This window comes from Zingiber officinale, chromosome 2A, assembly GCF_018446385.1.
Source record: "Zingiber officinale cultivar Zhangliang chromosome 2A, Zo_v1.1, whole genome shotgun sequence".
Taxonomy (NCBI): Eukaryota; Viridiplantae; Streptophyta; class Magnoliopsida; order Zingiberales; family Zingiberaceae; genus Zingiber; species Zingiber officinale.
The window spans coordinates 166,767,996-166,786,861 of record NC_055988.1 but is presented as its reverse complement, the minus strand read 5'-3'; the positions used below and the strand labels follow the sequence as shown (position 1 = coordinate 166,786,861).

The 18,866-nt window shown below is 35.4% G+C and overlaps 1 protein-coding gene across 9 annotated transcripts; it reads left to right on the top strand.

Moving 5' to 3' along the window:
• Positions 1 to 4,004: 4,004 nt before the first annotated feature.
• Positions 4,005 to 17,235, top strand: LOC122043096 (N-acetylglucosaminyl-phosphatidylinositol de-N-acetylase-like). 9 transcript variants are annotated; one of them, XM_042603559.1, is made up of 15 exons: positions 4,005 to 4,391; positions 4,471 to 4,524; positions 4,611 to 4,719; positions 4,793 to 4,875; positions 5,794 to 5,851; positions 6,372 to 6,516; positions 6,611 to 6,668; positions 8,875 to 8,945; positions 11,782 to 11,846; positions 11,951 to 11,995; positions 12,072 to 12,152; positions 13,948 to 14,015; positions 15,514 to 15,562; positions 16,249 to 16,409; positions 16,949 to 17,235. In XM_042603559.1, the coding sequence occupies exons 4-15, from the start codon at positions 4,805 to 4,807 to the stop codon at positions 17,019 to 17,021; spliced, it is 945 nt and encodes a 314-aa protein (XP_042459493.1). In that variant the 5' UTR covers positions 4,005 to 4,391; positions 4,471 to 4,524; positions 4,611 to 4,719; positions 4,793 to 4,804; the 3' UTR covers positions 17,022 to 17,235. The 9 variants fall into 9 exon arrangements, with proteins under 9 accessions (XP_042459493.1, XP_042459499.1, XP_042459500.1 ...); XM_042603565.1 differs by lacking the exon at positions 5,794 to 5,851 and having other exon boundaries at positions 4,819 to 4,875; XM_042603566.1 differs by having other exon boundaries at positions 4,005 to 4,524; positions 4,819 to 4,875.
• Positions 17,236 to 18,866: the final 1,631 nt, after the last annotated feature.

The window sequence follows — 18,866 nt, the reverse complement described above, 5'->3', positions numbered from 1 at the left end:
TGTTTACTTTAGGAGGTGGAGCTATTGCAATGGAGGAGTGTTAAGCAGAAATGTGTTTCGGACTCCACCATGGAAGCTGAGTATGTGACAGCCTCTGAGGCAACCATAGAAGTTGTATGGCTCAGAAACTTCATAATGGACTTTGATGTGATTCCTGGTTTGCCCAAAATTATTACAATTTATTGTGATAATAGTGGTGCAGTAGCAAACTCGAAAGAACCATGAGTCCATAAAACAAGTAAACACATAGAGTACAAGTACCACCTAATACGAGGAGATGTTGTTGTCACTAAGATTGCATCAAGATAACCTGGCAGATCCTTTCGCTAAGTCATTCTTACACAGTATCAGGGTCATCTTTTTTTCTCTTCCCTCAACTTCTTGAGGTAGAGATCTAATAAAAGACAAACTCTTGATTAACCTCTTCTCTCTTCTCGTTTTTGCTATGTCTGTGCATTTGATGCTTGCACTGTTGCCATCTTTTTAAAATCCCTCGTTTCATGCTTTTCTAAAATGCTCCATCGTTTTTTAATTAGCCTTCTCTTTCTCTCTCATACTTCTCCCTTTTTTTGTTCTTCTGCGTCGAAATGAAGGAAAACCTTTCTTCCACCGTCGCCATCCAACAAGAACTCTTTGTGCGACACCAGTAATCTACAACCAAGATTTGTGCGACACCGACAGGAGGACTCTCTTCTGCTAGTAGCAGCAGCCAAGGGATCTTCCAGTAGTAGTCGTAGTCGAGAAGTGATTTTCTCCTTTCTTTACTGTTGACGTCACTCATTGCTGCTGCATCCTCTCTGCCGTCCAATCACTGTTCCGGCCAAGACAAGCCACCAATAGGAGAAGCTTCAGCCTTTTATTTACTGCTTATCTTGGTTTTCTACCACGAGAAGCTCTGGCCTTCTATTTGTCACTCTTCCTGGTTTTCTGCCACGCCAAAGAAACTTGTTGTTCACGTTGCTCACAACTATAAATTTGCTCCTTTGCTCCTAATCTCTCTTTCATCCTTCGTCACAGATAAATTATCATTACACAACTCATTATTTTTATAATGTCATAACTTTCTTCTCCATCATTCACCATAGAAACAAATTTTGCGACACAACTCTCTTCCTTACCCCTAAATGACATGTCTTATTTACTCATCAAACTCAACAATGATAATTATATGTTTTGGAAGATGCAATTTATTTCGCTACTTCATGTTCATGATTTACTCAGAATTGTTGATGGTATGTCTCTTAAACCGTAAGAAGATGATTCAAACTATACTATATAGAGTAAGAAGGATCAACTAATTATGATATGACTGATTTCAACGATTAGTAAACCTATACTTCCTACAATTGTAAGGCTTGTTAGTTCTCGTCAAATATGGGAAGCTCTTGCTCAAACCTTTGCTTCACACTCTCAAGCACGTGTTCTTCAACTTCGCATGCAGTTACAATAGGTGCAATGAAGAGATAAGTCTATCAATGAATATATACAACCAATCAAGACCGTTGTCAATAATTTAGCTACAATTGACCATCCAATTTCAGATCTAGATTTATTAATATATGTTCTTGCGGGATTGACAGCTTTATTCCAAGTTTTGGGAAAAACATTTAAAAATAAAAAAAAATCATTTTCCTGATTCCTCTTCCCGATTTGTCTCTCATCCTCTCCTTCCTGCGTCGACTGGTCGACCGCCGTCCGTGCCTCACCGCCAGTTGTCGGGCAGTTCCGAGGCTAACGCTACCAGCGTAGCAGCGGCCAGGGGGCACGACTAATACAACCAACCAACCAACCATTTTGTCGTGCCCTAGACCTCTACCATCGCTCTGACGCCATCGCTCTCGTCACCGCCCCTCTTTGTCGTGCCATGCCCATCTTAGAGAGCCCTACGCTAGACGCCACCTCCAGCGTAGTCCAGACCAGGTGCTACCACCGGAGAGCTTTCTTTCTAATATGAGGCCATTATCTATTCCACCGCTGACAACTCCTCCCTGTCCCATCCATCCACGGTATACTTCATTAGAAAGCTTTGAAGTTTCATAGCTTCTGCTATATTCCCTGTTGCAAGTTTTCTATTTCGATCGGGACTGAAGCGCGTCATCCACAATAGCATGTTGTCGGAATCTCACTGTGAGCAAATTGTTGACCCCTTCTGCTCACTATTGTTGTCGTCGTGTACTGCCGCCAGGGATCCACCATCGGAGAGGGATAGGCCGGATAAGGTAATTTCTGATTTTGATTTCTAGGGTTGTGTAAACGTGATTGTTTTAGTTTATGGAATAAGTGGGTAGATCCATTTTCATGGTTGATTGGAACATTAGGTTAGTGAATCGTGTGATTAAATGGATTTACAGATTCATTGGATTGATTAATTAGTTGATAATGGGAAGATGTGTTTAGTATCAGATTTCATTTTCTGCATTGGGTTGTTAGTTAAAATGATGTTGTGATTAATTGAATCATGGAATTGATAAGAGATACTGGAATTATGGATTAACTCATAGATATGTGGATTAATTGATTAAGTGAAGAATTAATAGCTATTTGGATTGATTTGGATAAATGATGCATGATGCTTAATCAATTACAGTGTTAAGAGATAATGGATGGGAGATTCATTCATTAGTTGAACTCATTAGTTGAATTGTTAGTTTATATCTTATTGAATAATTGAAGTATGTTAACATGAATAGTTAACTAATCGGGTTGGATTAATTCATAAGAAGATTAGCTTGAAGGAAGTGATGGGTTGTTAAATGGAATTAAAACATGGTTGTCTAATAGGTTTAGGATTAGATTTAGCTATTTGGCTTATGTTGGAAATTAGTTATAATATTATATATATATATATATATATATATATATATATATATATATATATATATCCGGTTATGCATGACATTGATATAAGACAGACATCTTGACATGAGATTTATTTCAATACAAACTATAGATAAAGGCGGGTACTTTTTTCCCTTGCTTTCATAGTTCATTGACCTTAGTGCATGACTTATTATTTTGGTTGATTGTTGTATTTACTTTGACTCTATTCACTCTTATTTCTTGAGCTTGATCTTGTATATTGATCTATTTTGATATCTTTGTAGTCTCGTTATCCATGTTATTTATGATCATTTATGCTCGTACCATTATGCTAGCGACACTATATTGTAGCATAGCTATAAAATATCAGACTAAGTTATCAGCTTAATATTTATTCATGCCTGGGTATTAGTAGGATCATACCATATTGTAGGATACCTGGTATCCTACTAGACTTTGATTGTTATTTAGGCTCATGTATAAACGCTAGTGATGTTAGACCTACAATGTTATACCCTGTGGATTATTGTCTCCTATTCGTGGTTGAGAGAGTTGTTAGCAATCGTTGTTATAGCCTGTCGATCATTATCTCCCATTTGTGGTTGAGAGAGTCGTTAGTGACCTTTGATATATCTTGTCGACCATTGTCTCCCATTTGTGGTTGAGAGAGTTGTCAGGGATCATAATACATACGACTACCCATGAGACATTCATGGTAGCGAGTTCGCGTGCAGTCTGTAGATATACAACTACATATATACTCTGTCTGCCCACGAGACTATTCGTGGTAACGAGTTCGCCTATAGATAGTGACTATTTACTTATCTGGCTTATCCACGAGACCCTTCGTGGTAGCGAGTTTACCTGTAAACGGTGACTATTTGTTTACCTAGCTGCCCATCAGACTATTCGTGATAAAGCGTTCTCCTACAGTCAATGCTTGTTATATATTTGTTATATGTTGGTCATATATTTGTTCATGTAGGTTGGGATGTGTAAGATATCGTAAATTAAATAATAAGGTAATTTGAGAAATAATTTTATTAGATTTTTTTAGGAATTTTTATTTTTTTTAAATTTAAATGAGGTATAAATCATTTAAGGGGATAAATTTATTAGGGGGAAAGAAGCCGATTTAAAAATACGTATTATTAGTTTTTAATTGAGGTGTTATTTAGGGTTTAATTTCCTTAACTAAATCACCCGACTCTTCTCTTCTTCCTCTTTCTCTCTCGCGCGGACGAACCCGTCACCGACGTCCTCCTCCTCCTCTTTTTGCTCGCGAACGCGCCGGCGCAAAGCAACCACCGGAGCTTTGAGGAGGAAGCAAGCTACCAATTCTTCTTCCTCTCCTCTTATTTTCCTCTCTCTCTCGATTTTCTCTCTCGGACGATCCGACGCAGATGGATGATGGATCTTCCCCGACGATCTCGTCCTCGCCGCGTCACCGGAAGAACGTCACCGGATCTCGACGGTTTTGACGTTGTCCAAGCTACCTCCGGTGGAGCGATCGCTTCCTCGACAGATTCTTGCGCGCGTTCGACAGGATTCGGCATCTAGGGCATCGCGAGGTACGGGACTCGCGTCGGCTCCAGCAGATCGATCCTCTTCATTTCTCCTCCTTGATCTGTTCACTGGAGGGCATTGCAGATCGTCGCCAGCTGAGGTGGATCGCGCGACACCAGCTGTAGGTGATTGATTTAGGTAAGGCTTTGTCGAGAAATTCGGTGGATTCAAGAATCTTGTGTGAATTTGTTTCTTTTCGTGATGATCTTCCTGTTCTGGATTAGAGGAAGCATTGGGTCAGTGTACGGTGGACCTTCCCTGTTGTCGGTCACTGCCAATTCCACTTCTTGAAGCTGTGGAGGTCTCGGGTGAGGAGGTGTGGGTTCTATTGAGGTAAGTGTTGTCTAGTTTGTTAGGGTTTAGCAATCTACTACTTATAGATCAGTTCTATACTGATTCTTGGAAGATTGGTGTGTGGATGTTCTTGTGTAGTTTCCGGACAGTGGATTGTAGGGCTGTGAGCTACTGGATTAGTTGCCCTACCTCAAGGTAAGTGTCTTCCAGTGATGTATTTTTGGTTTTCTCATTTGTATGTTGCTAAATTAGGTTGTTTAATGGATTGTAGGGCTTTATCTATGCTTAGATTAATTAGTAGTGAATAGATGTATAGATATATACATCCATTTGTATGTTAGATATTGGATATATACAGATACTAGATACTATGTTTACTTGCTTTGAATGTTGTATGTTTATATATCTTACTGAGCATGCTGGCTTCATGTAGTATACCTGTTTTCTGTTTATATATATATGCACTCTAAAGGAGTTGTGTAACGACTTGTATTGAATTAATGAAGCAAATTGATTGCTTATACTATAGACATTGGCTCTATGCTAAAAAAGGGTCCTTGAGTCTTTTCGCATATGGGTAAGTTTTGGTCATTTTATATGAGATAATTTTTCATTGAGTGAATTGCGGGTTGTTCACTCTATTCTTATGTGAGGTCATTGATGGATTGGAGGTAGTTCACCTATATCTTATATTTATATATGGTGTATTTCATATTGGATGGATTATGGGTTGTTCAATATAAGATATATCTTTACCATGTGTTTATGATGCACTTCGTTCTATATGGATTGTGGATCGTTCATCCCTATATACAAGGATCCTTTATTGGGCAAATTGTAGGGTTTTTGCTCTTATATAATGTGTATATATATGTGGTTGATTCCTTGAGAAATTTAAAAGAACATTCTTGTAAGAGTGTAAAAGAGAAAACACGAGAAATGATGAAATCGTATAAGGGATTGTTTTTAAAAAAATTGTACTGACACATTAATGAGATTAAATCTTGATTATTTGTTATATGTTGGATTCTTTTATGATATATTTATATCATGCACTTCTTTCTTATACTTGCTTTGCATTTTATGTTCACTTCTAGAGTTTTTGGCCTCTAGGTTATATTGTTGTGATGATTACATAACACTAGCTACTAGTGGAGTTTTTCCCCCAAAGGTATGCATTAGTTAGTTTAGTTAGCCTTTGTGTATATTTTACTATGATATTATTGCAGTTCACACGTGACGAGCAAAGTTAGTGTCATGACAAGCCTAGCTCATGCAGGGCATGACAATAAGTTTACGGAGATAATGAGAACTTTGCCTGGTGTTGTATGCTTTGCATATGAGATTATGTTAACTGACTTGGTCCAAATCTTAATTAATCAATGCATGGGTGTCAAAGTGTAGATTTGGAGAAACTATTAGGAACACAAGGTACAGTGGAGGCTTGAGAATTTGCAAGTAAAAATTGAAGAACAAACATTTAGTCAGGCTTGATTTAGGTTTGGTTAGACTCACATTAATCATGTTGAGTTCAAGTTGTGCCTATAGTTGCAACTATCTGGCCTTGTTAGTCTGTAGCTTAAACTCTGGATTAGTATAAATTTATTATGCTTGACATGGTTGGGCTCTGTGCCCTAACTCAACTGCTTTGACAACTACTTACAGGTTTTAAAGCTTTGCCTTTGTTCTAGATCTCTGCAATATTCAATTTCCATCAAAGGATGTCTTGGTTATTGGCTGCTGTTGCTGCAGTGATCTCGTTTTGGGTCATTTCTCTGGCAAGAATTTTGTCTTCCTCTTCTTGTGTGCCATCAGATCCTGGATTCCTCCATTCTGGTGAGTTCTGCCTAGATTAATCTGCCTTTTCTTAGCTGATTCAAATGCAAAATCTTTCAATTCGTCTCTTTGACACACTTTTTCTCTCCGGTAGGCTTTGGAAAGAGAAGGAATGTCCTCCTGGTTATTGCTCATCCTGATGACGAATCCATGTAAGCCTTGTTCTGGATTTGCGATTAACTATATGGATCTTACTTCATTTGTCTCTCTAGTTCTTACACCTTCCAATCCAATAAATTCAACTTGTTCGGTGGAAACCTATTTTCCTTTATTTATGTTATATTGGTGGATTAAAATCTCGAGCCATTGTTTATGTTATATTGGTAGATTAAAATTGCCGCTTGTGGACTGGCATAGGCGCTCCTCCGGCGTTGGCGCGCCTCGAGGCCCCATGAGCTCGGCGGCGCGACCAAACGCTTCACGCGAGCCCGATGATGTGTCCGGGTGCTTCGCGTGATCTCGGTGACGCGCTCGAAAGCATCACGTGAGCCCAATGATGCCTCCGAACGAGTCGTGCAATCCCGGGAGTGTTGCAGAAAACAACGAAATAGGAGGGGGTTTAGAGTTTAATTAAAAATTTAGGTTAATAAATTTAATCAACTTGTAACTATGATTAAGATAATTTAAATATGATTAATTAAAGCCTAATAGAATTACCCCATATATATATATAATGTTTTTTTATTTGTTTATACGTTTTATTTTTAAATATTTAGATTAAATTGTTTATTTTTAATTAATATATTTTATATTTAAAAAATATCGAAACCCAAGGTTCTAAAATTCGTTAAGTGTTGGTCGGGTGTCAGACCAGCGTCTGGCGCCTAGGCGGGGACTAGGCACCGCTAGGCGGATTCCACGACATCAACATAAATTACATAATAATTAACACAAATTTCATTTCAACTTCAATGAATATTGCGAGTGTATGATGAAACGACGTTTTTAAAGGAGGAGGCTTTGACCAACCTTCAATTCAATCCCTTTTAAGTCGCTAAGAAAGATTTGACAACAAATTTTTCTTCAAATCGATTTCTCCAACCTTTTAACTCTGATTTCTCCAAAATGTGAGGTTCTTCATTCGCTCTGATTTCTCCAGCTTTGTTACTCAATACGATGAAGATGAAGTTTGGTGTTAGTCGGCAAGCCAACAAATTATTTTTCTTATTGGACCAAAGTTCAGGGCTTATAGAAGTTAAGCCCAACAAAAAAAAGTGACATTTCAGTTTTTTTAATTGGGCTTTAAATTTAAAAGGCCAAAGTAAAAAAAATCATGAAAATCCTACACTATTTCCATGGTGCCTAGACGATTCAACTAATTAGTCGGCGCCAAGGGCCGCCTAATCCTGCCTAGGTGCTAAGGCCGCCTAGGCTAACCGACTAGCATATTTTCGATGCGGTTGGTTGGCACCTAGTGCCCAGGCGGCGGGCTAGGCCAATTTTTAGAACACTGCTGAAAGCATGTCGGCGCAATACGGTACCGAAATTCTATCGTTTCGGTCTAGGACCGAACCCTTAGGGTCGAGATTTTAAACCATATTTGGAGTTATAGCTAATTGCTCTTGCATAATAAACTTTTTTATTTTTTCCTTTCTAATAGAGTGTATGTGTCTATATATATACAATTTTCTATTAATCCTACAATTTAAACAATAAACTAGGTTGTAAAATAACTTTACAAAAATTTTCTTTTAGCCTAAGAGATTCATGACAATCACACAAGATTTCAGAAGCATTTCTCCATTTCAACCAATCCCCAGTCACTTTTATATCTTCAACATATATCTCCATCCATGCTATCTATATCATCCGTTCTTTTCTTACTGTGAAACTACATTTGACAATATGATTTTGGTTATATTTAACTAGGGTTCGTTTACTATCTATTTCTTTTTCCCCCTACAATTTAGATTTCTAGATTAAACTATTATATCAATTAATACAATAACTTCTGCAAATGTAAAACCAAAGAGACTGAACTTGAATATGGTTGGTGGATTGAGCCGGTACTAACATAAAAATATAGGGATTTACCTACAGTTCAGACTCCAAAGAACCATATATATATTTCTCAACAATTAGATAATTAATAGCCATTTTGTTGTATTTTTAAGCTTCCCTCTAGATACAGTTCTATGGCATAATTTTCCTTCTTTCTTGCATACGATCATGCTATCTTTTCATTCTAGTGTATGTAGATATACAACTACACAGAATCAAGTTATCATATCATAAGGCTACGTTTGTCCATGCACTGACTTCACACAAATACAATGTGATGTAGCAATTTGATGGAACATCATGTTTTTCGTAATATAATTACATAGCATTTACAATTCCTTTTTCTGATTCACACAGGTTTTTCACCCCAACTATTCTTTTCTTGAAATATGGAGGACACAATATCCACATTTTATGCATGTCAACCGGTATGAATATTTTGAATTCATTTGGCAGGTCAATTTGCATATTTGTTATATTGGACAATCATATTTGTCCTTTCTATTTAACAAAGAAGCAAGGGGAGGTCGGAATTGGGATATTCAAAGTATTAGCATGTTTAAAGCGTCTAATTTCACTTTACCCAAAATACGTGGTTTGTTAGTGATGACTGTGGAACTATTGCTTTTTGTCTTATTTGACATCTAAATTTTCAAAAATTTATTTATGAAATCCTATCAAAACTACAAAGAAAAACATTTGTAGGAGTTTTCATAGATTATCGTTGATATCATCAGAAAAATGCAGAGTTATGTGATTGTAAGATTTTTGGGCATAGATCTCATCATGTCCTCATTTACTTTAAGTTATATGACTATATCAAAGAAGTCATAACAAAATTGAGGAACATAATAACTCTAAACCAATCAGAGTTCTAACAAAATACCACAAAATTCCAGAATAGGCTTCTTAAACAAACTGTACAACCGTATAAATCTAAAGTGAATAAATTGTTTATTCATGTATGAATGAAAGAGAGACCATCAACTACTGTTCCAATGATAGTCAAGTAAGGATGAACTCGAGATGGCAGATTCCTTGACATCCTCCCAACAAAGGTAGCCAACAGGGGTTTTCTAATTGAGACACCAATAGCAAATTTAATCTAAGAGAAACATGATATAGAGCTTGCCTAGTTATTTCCCAAGTGTTATGGAAGTTTGGTTCAAAAGGGATAAGTTTTTTTTTGGGGCTGTTAGAGCAGTTAGCAAGCTTAACTCCCATATGAAAAGTTCTGATAAATGTTCTCCAAGTAGAAAGTTCTGAATGATATTTTCCAGAACCAGAGAAGACATGGCTGCAGTGAATAACCATGGCATAAGTGAATCAAACTCTAAAACCATTTTCTTAATCTGCAAGGACTTAGACAAGTTCATTCAGAACAATGAATAATATAATGGGATAGAGAGGAGAATGTTGGTTTGCTTGTTCCTTCTGTTTTTATTTTAAGCCAACTTCTACATTCTTAAGAAATCTGAACCTCTTTGGTTACATAGGGAACTTTAATTTGTTTGATCCTATCAGTGTTTGATCCTGTCACTGTATGTTCCGGATGCTGTTATGACTTTTAGGTATCTCATATGGAGGGGAATCCGATTTACGGATACTACCTGCAATTCAATTTGAATCCGGTTGAGGTTAATAGGCTGTTATATTGCTTGACATGCGTGATGCCACGAGTTTTTCTCCTAATTTCTTAATTTAATTTTTCTTGGCACTATGAAAAACAAAATTTTGGAGTTGCAGATTGATAATTACCCTAGAGAAGAAAAAAATCACAGAAATTCTTATTGTTCTAGCAGAGGCTAGCACAACTTTTTTATTTGATTGGTTGAACCAAACTGATTAGAATCTACTGCAGTCTCAATTTTCTGTCTCAGTGTATGCAAACTGATAGATTGCTTGATCATGCGTAGTGAAGCTAACCACACATGTTATAGGGGAACATGTTATATGGGATTTGGTCCCCTGATCTCCACATATGCAGTTGTATGTATGACTGCCTAGACAACTTTTTAAAGCATTAATCAAGATTTAAAATTTCGACTCGTACCGAGGTTTCGGTCTCAGACCGGAACAATATGATTTTAGTATCGTATCGTGCCGTGCCAATACAGTTTCGGTATTTTTTTATTTATATATAGTAATTATAAGATAAATATATTTATGGTGTATATAAAAATAAGTTGTATATTGATTTATTATAAGTTCTCAATTATTGAATAATTTAATATTGTTAGAAAAAATAATTAAACATAGTTTTATTTAAATAGAATTGATATATCAATAATTCAAATTAAAATGGAAGTATCTATCATAATAATAATAATTATTATTATTATTATTATATAAATTAACTATTTATTCATTTAATTAATTATTAATTAAATAATATATATTTTAAATAGTAAAAAATATCAAGTAAAAAATTTAAAATAATAAAAAAAATATTAGAATATAAATATAATTTATTAGAATGTTTTATTTTTTTTAGAATTTTTAAAGAAATTTTTTAAATTTAAATGAAGTTTAAAATAATAAAAAATAAATGAAATTTAAAACATTATTTTTTTCAGAATATTAATTAATAAAATTTATTAAATTTATTTAAATTTTAAATATATTTTTTATATATTTTATTAGGATAATTTAATTAGGGTTTATAAAAGTCTCTTCGAAATATCACACATCCTCTTTAGGAAATGTTTAAATTAATTAAATAAAATAAATAATTATTGAAAATAAAAAAATTGCGGATGCGAGATCACTCGTGATCTCGCAGGGGGTGTCTGGCAGTAACGGAAGCGCTGCCGGATGCCTTCGGTGGCGCCGGAAGGGTCGCCGGAAGCGTCTGGCGATGCCGGCAGGGTCGCCGGATGCTTTCGGTGACGCCTTCTGTGCCAAAGGCGTCCCGCCACCGGAGGCGTCCCGCGTCTCCTCCGGCGCCGCCAAGACGGGGATGTTTCCTGTGCCGGTTTCGACCGTCCGACGGAACGGTAAAAATCATCCGTGCCGGGCGGCACGGAATGACATTTCATACCTTGGCATCAATTAGATTCAATTATGATGTTGTGTAACTGATATAAAATCAAGATTTACTTGCAATATGGAGCAAACTTCCTCTAGCACTATGCTGATGTACCATTGTCATTCTATTGACACAGTTAAGTAGTGTCAAGTTTTGAAGATCTTATTCTTTCAACATTATTTGAAGTTCGAATTTTAGTTGTTGCATATTTTAACTTCTCAATGGTGAATCAAAAGGTAATGCGGATGGAGTTGGAAATACTCGAAAAGACGAAATCTACCGGGCATGTTCTATATTAAAGGTGATTTTTTTTAATTTATTTTTTTTAAATGTTGTTAGAAGATGCTTAATTGTTTGTTTTATGTTTCCTATAGTGTTAGTTCTTGTTTTTCCATTTACTGGTAGGTTCCCCTCCAACAAGTGAAAGTCTTAGATCATCCAGGTTTGCAGGTATATGTTGCATTTGGAGAAATTTATCGGATATCACTTACCATGCGATGCATTTGATTTTGTTTGATCTTAACAGGATGGATTTAATGAAACTTGGGACCTTGGCTTATTAGCTAAACTAATTCAAAATGAAGTGAGAGTGTGGAATATTGACTTAGTAAGCCTATTTAACTGATTGATTTTTTTCTATGAGCAATAACAGATGGCTTTTAGATAGTAGTCTGAGTTTCCTGCATGTGTTAAGTGTGCTATCTTGCCATTTTTATTTTTTAGGAACTGTTTGATCTGGTTATGTTCATTAAGAGAACTGGATAACATTTTTGTTTTTCAGAAAGTAGAATATTCTCGTCTCACTACCTACTGCCACTTCCTCCAAAGGAAATGCCCCACCTTGAAGTAATTCAACCATGGACAGGCTTCCTTCCCCACTTCGAAACCCTCTCTTGAAATAACCTTAGTGCCTATTCCTATTTTGATGGCACTGCTAACACCTATAACCTTTACAAGATACTTTTTTTGCCTTATCTCCATCACTAGCTTTGCTTTGCATTAGATCCCATGTTCAAAGCATTATCCTTGTTCTCTGGCGTCATTCACTCAGGTGGCTTTCCTAATAGCTTTGTTGTTGGAGCCCTCTTGGGTTTTGGCAGGATCAGCCACAATTTAGTTAGAAAGGTGTTTCATGACATGGTGTCCCATTGAAACTTGTAAGACGACACAGTATTAGCAGTGTAGTGGATAGATGTAAAAAAAGGATGTATGGAGTATGCTCATAATGTATCTTGTAAATATGTGCATGGGTACTTGGAGTGGGATTAGAATCTGCATCCTCAAGCGAAGTAATTGAGTTGAAGCAATAGAAATAGAAATCAGAGGATCATATTCTTGATCAGGCTTGGGTGCCCTCTTTGCTTGTGTTGATATTGGCACATTTTCCTTGGGATATATGCCCTTCATGTACAGATCAATTAGAGAAATGTGGTTTGTAATGTTGCTGCACATAATCCTGTGATTCATGCATGAATGATGGGTATCTTAAAATGGCCTGTTGGATTTTTGATGAGATAATTTTCAAAAATATTTTCACATTGACCATTATGATCTCTCGTTTGGCTACATATAAAAATGGGAGTAGGATGATGAAGTTGTTAATGAAGTTCCATTCATAGGTGTTCTAATCAGTTGCGTATATGATTTATCCAATTGGAACCCCTCTGGCATTTTTGTGTTCGTTCCAATTGCTGAATCTCCTATTTTTGTTGCTCGTGTTAGTTGAGAGAAATAATGCTGTATTCATTGCTCCAGTTCAGTGTTGTGTAAGATTTTCATAAAGTGAAGCAATCTCAGACACTTCAGCTAAAGGAATAATGCAATTAGATTGAAGAACAATGTGGTATGTAGAATTAGCATGGGTTTATATCACCTTGTAAAGGCTTTAATTTTACAATAATCTAGTAACTTAAGAAAGTTATCTACTTTTCTTATGTTAATAGACTTGAATAACAAACATGCTGGTTAGGTTCCTTTACAGTCACAGCTGAACATTTTATATGAACATACTCTATAACCATAGAATGTATAAACCTTTCTTGAGGAATGCTCCATTGCAGATAGTTTCCTTATTGGGTCATTTCCAATATATAACTCGTAGATTAAAAAATGACTCAATCTGATATGTATCTATTAGTGACAACTGCATATACATAGTTCTCTTAGACATCTTAAAAATTATTTTACATCCAAAGAAGGAACCTATTTCGCTTCTTTGATTCTCAAGTTTTAATCATATGAACAGTGAAAAGATTATTCACTGTGTGTACTGAGAACATTGGCATTTTACAATAATCTAATAACTCGAGGGTGCTATAGCTATGTCTGTTATGTTTTATTAACTCTAGCACGCTGGGTGGATTACATTTTATACTCTAAATTATTCTCCTTTTTTCTTTCAGCTAATCTCATTTGATAAGTTTGGAGTGTCAGGTCATCCAAACCACCGTGCTGTTCATCATGGAATATGGTTAGGTTTTTTCCCTTAATTCGAGAATGCTTATGGACAGAATCTTTCCTTTGTTTTCATTTTTGAAGAATATTTGTGTGCTAGTGAAGCTATTTCTTCGTGGCCAACAATCTTCACGGATGTTATTTCTTTAATTGTTTTCTTTTGACATTTGAAGTATTTTATACGATAATTTGGGTCCTATCAATATATCTTAATATAAATGCAGTAAGTTCCCTCTCAATATCATGTGCTAGTATTAGACAAGATATCCAAGAGTCAGATGTCATGCCACCTTGAATACTTAAGATCAGATTCTATTTTTTGCAATTCTGAAGCAATCTTGAGATAAAGTTGTTACCGGTATAGTGTTTTCCAATAACTCTTTTGATAACCATCAATATGTTAGCAAGAGGCTTCGTTAGTCGTTAAATTATTGTTATGTTCATGAGTCATGACATCATTTTAAAATAATGTGATTCAGAAACCTTGCCAAGATATAGACTTCTTAATGATGATTATTTATTTTATTTTATGTAAGAGGTCTAGAATGAGACAACTGATGAGGATATTCACGATCTCTAGCAATTCCATATTTCTTGTCATTTAAGTTCTTTTATTTTGAGTGTGAAGTCATATAGGTATTAGTTAAATTAAGTTACGAATTGTAAATGGAAATATTTTCTTCGTAATCTCTCTTCTCTCCATTTACTTCCCCTCTTTCCCTTTATCCTCTCTACTTTCCATGCTTCTCGATTCTTTTCTTCCCTGTCCCTCTACCTTCGTACCTACCTAAACTCGTTCTGTATCAATTTGGTGCCATATCAGTTCCATATATTAGTTAGGTATTACAGCCTCCTATTCTGTGGCAATTTGGTTCATATGCTTCTATCTTGACCCCTACATTCACTGCCGGTGAGACCATCCAATCCACACCATAGCCTTCCCTTACCCAACACTGATCACCTTCATCTATTTGCTTCACACAAGCCATTCATCCATCACTCTATCCCTCCTATCACTCATATCAACTGTCAATCATCTTTTGCTGCATTCTCCCTTTGTGACAACATAATTCCATTTGCAGCACTTTATTACATGAAGAAAGTCAGATCAACACGAGTTTTCTTACCATGCCATCTCATCCTGGTTTTTTCCCTTAGCGTGGCCATGCTTGTATTAGATGAGATATTACGTTGCTTAATATTCAATAGAGGAATAAGATCCATATAGTGAATATCAAATAGGTGGCATTGACATGACTTGATGATGCCAATAAGATAAACTACAGCAGTTATAAACTGTGTATTGCAATTAAACTTATGAAGGATAATTCTCATGCTAATCATTAATATCTTAAGATTTCATATCATATCCTTCCTTAGAAGTGGAATAATTTAATTGACTACTGAATAATCAAAAGGAACCTCAGAGGATTTGCTTACAAGACATTTTTTACTAATTACTTTCTTTACAAGATAGTTTTTACTAATTACTTTCTTTACTGATTGGTGAACAGCATGCTTTTATCTGATAGTAATCAGAAGTATATTGAAGCCTGGGAACTTGTAAGGATCTTTCTCCAGAAATTTGTGTTGATTTTTCATTTTTTTTTTGTTTCCAACTAGTACGTTTGCATTTTCTAAAGAATTATTATACTCCATCATTTAGCATGTGATAGCAATTATGTCGTAGAAGATATTTGGTCAATTGCTCACTAATTTATTTCATAACTGAATTTTATTTGTTGGAATCATTTTGTTTGGGTTGTGATATCACTTTTGAGTCTATACAGAGAAAGGCCTTGGTCACCTTAAGCTTTACTCTGCAAACTGTTAGGTAATAGCTATATGAAACTTCAAAATTTTCTACCCTCAGTTATGTCGTAGTGTAAACTGCCTAAATTAATAGTTCTATTCAAGGTTTACATAATTAATAGACAAATGATTATAGGATTACAACTTTTGCATTGTTTTAGGCCAGTGTCAAACAAGCTAGTCTATGATTATAGTATTTAGTTAGCAACTTGAAATAAGATAATATGTTCAAGAAAAAAAATTATAGTGGATAGTTGTGATGATAAATATAATATGCTACCTAAAATTCAAATTGGGTTAATAGTTTGTAAAACTTGGTGTATACTAAAATGTTGAATTTGTTTCTATCCATGCTGTTAACCTTCAATCAACCTTCTTTCTTAGCCATATATAAAAGGTTGAATTTGTTTTTTTTATATTGTCAATCTTGATTTCAGGTCAGCCTAAGCATTTTCCGAAAATACTCTGGCCCGGTTGATGTCTGGCTATCTATTATCTTCTCTTCATTTTATTTACGAAAACAGATCTATTGCTTGCTCAACAATAATCCATCCCTAAGTTTTCTCGCAATGGCTGCGCACCGAAGCCAATGGATTTGGTATGTAACTTTCTATCCATGATTAAAAATATGATGGCGATAATAACAATATGTTTCAAATTTCTAAATATAATTGTATTTTTGCATCCTTTGGAATATATACTTCATGACCTATATGCTGTATGAGAAGGCAACAGGAATGAACAACCAAAATCATCCATTCTATTTTGCTGCCATCGGTTCGAGAGTATCAAAAAGAATGTAGAAGTTTCTTGGGAGATAGAAAATTCACAATGCAAACAAAAACATGAAAATTTCATAGTGTGAGAAGGAAGATCCAAACATGACAATCTTCTCCATGGAGAAAAACCACAATCTTTTTCCTAAAGTTACAAATTTAGATCATTATACACCAACAATCTTAGATATTTCCTCATTTTATATAGGATGGATTCTCAATATTGAAGTCCTTTCACTTGCACATCATTTGTTTTCAATCTTAGGGCATCGACTTTATCTCCAATTGTTCAGTGTCGTCTTTCTTGTGTTATTAGTTTAGTTTTCTCCCATTTGGTGTTTGATCAAAGATGGCTTTACAGGTTTCGGAAGTTGTTCGTTGGCTTCTCCACTTATACTTACATGAACACACTTCGTAAAATCAATGTAGAGTAAGAACGTCGACAGAGTGAAGGCATTTCCATCTTTGAAGTGTGCCGAGCAGCGCATATAGAAGACGGAAAGCATATGCATAATGCTCCAAACCTATCCATTTGTTGTGCTTTGATTTATGGTCACTTTGCTCCTAGCCCTCTTTATTTTTATGAAGAGAAGCTTCGTCGTCATTATATATTTATTATTGGATCTTATCTTTTTCAAGAACTCTATACCAAGCGGAGAAAAAAAGGATTTAGATGTCTTCACTAATTTTTAAGAGGACCTTTGCCTTAGCTCATCACTATCCAAATTCAAATTATGATTCCTAACATAATTTTGCTCCAGTCATTTATGTACGTCTTTACGGCGTATTACTAATCATCATCAAGTTTCATTTGTTATAGTTTTCTCTTTAAATTATCCCAAGATGCTTAAAAAAAATTAAGAAGGCATTCTGCCATTATACTATTAGTATTGATTGTCTCGGGGCGCTCTCGAATCATTTATGTACATCTCTATGGCGTATTACTAATCATTGATCATCATCGAGCTTCATTTGTTGTAAATTTTCTCTCTAAATTATCCTTCGAAGAACCTCTTTCAAGTCATCTTACCCTTGGTCATAGCTCCACAATGCACCTGGACTTTAGCTTGCAAGGTTGACGCCACCCTTTCCATCTACTAAATTTGCTTAATTCATTCCGCCCCTTGTATCATTAGAGAATAATAATTTTATTGATATTTTAAAATTATTTTTAATCTATTCATGATAATATTATAGATGATTTTATTTTATATTTTGTAAAAAGTTGTTTTAGTTCCCCTTCGTATAACGCAAGATGTATTCTTAAAAATTGAACTCGCTAAAAATTAATTATTCTCTTGTGATGAAGCTTGTGTTAGAGCTCCTTGAAAGATAAAATAATGAATCATTTCCCAACAAAACACCAATCATGTTTTCAACAATGAGATACTTGTCAAAGTCATTCTCAATGATCAGTTTATTTAATTAGTCAAACAATGCAAAGCCAGTCGGGCTCATGATCAAAGTCAACCATTAATTACTTCTCTTAACTTGTTCATTTTCAAAGTCTAATCTAGAGGTTGAAATGATGTCGATACTTCCAAGGAAAAGTCTATTTTCCCTCTCAAATTTTCATTTTAATCTCTTACCATTTTAGTATCTAATTATTTACATTATTATTTTATTCTATAGAAAAATAGTATATTGACTTTTAAATAGAATAAAATGTATATTTTTCCTTGTTTGGTTCCATGTTCTTCTCTCTTCTTATCTTGTTTGAGCAATAGGAAGGTCAGACCATGTTTAACAGCTTAATTTCAAGATCCTACACCCTTAATCGATATTGTCATCTTTCATAGAACTAGCTTGACTAAAGATCCTTTCGTCAAAAGATGGATGGCAAGTTATGGTCTCGCCGGACACGGAGTGATAGACTCATGAGTAACATCTTGGCTTGAGGCGGCCGATGGGCTCATAGATAGGAATAAATTTATCGCCGGATGGTGAGCTCGCAAACTAATGACAATGAGCAAGATTGTAGGCTCAGCAATGAGCTCGAAGGCATGTAGCAAGCTCATGATCAAGCTAGCCCGTAGGCGGCCGATGGGCCTGTGAGCAAGGGGTGTTTTTGTCTCGACGTTGATCCTCCGATATTCAAATCAGTGCACAATTCGAGAAGAAAAGAGTAGAGATGAATAGTAGTAAATGAGCGTGCAAAATTATAGAGCATCACGAACCTTTACCTGTAAATGAAAATCTCTTTTATAATGTCACTGTTGTATTTATACATGCATCTCAAAGTATTTACATGTTTTTCAAAACGTTTTCTTTCAAAGCTT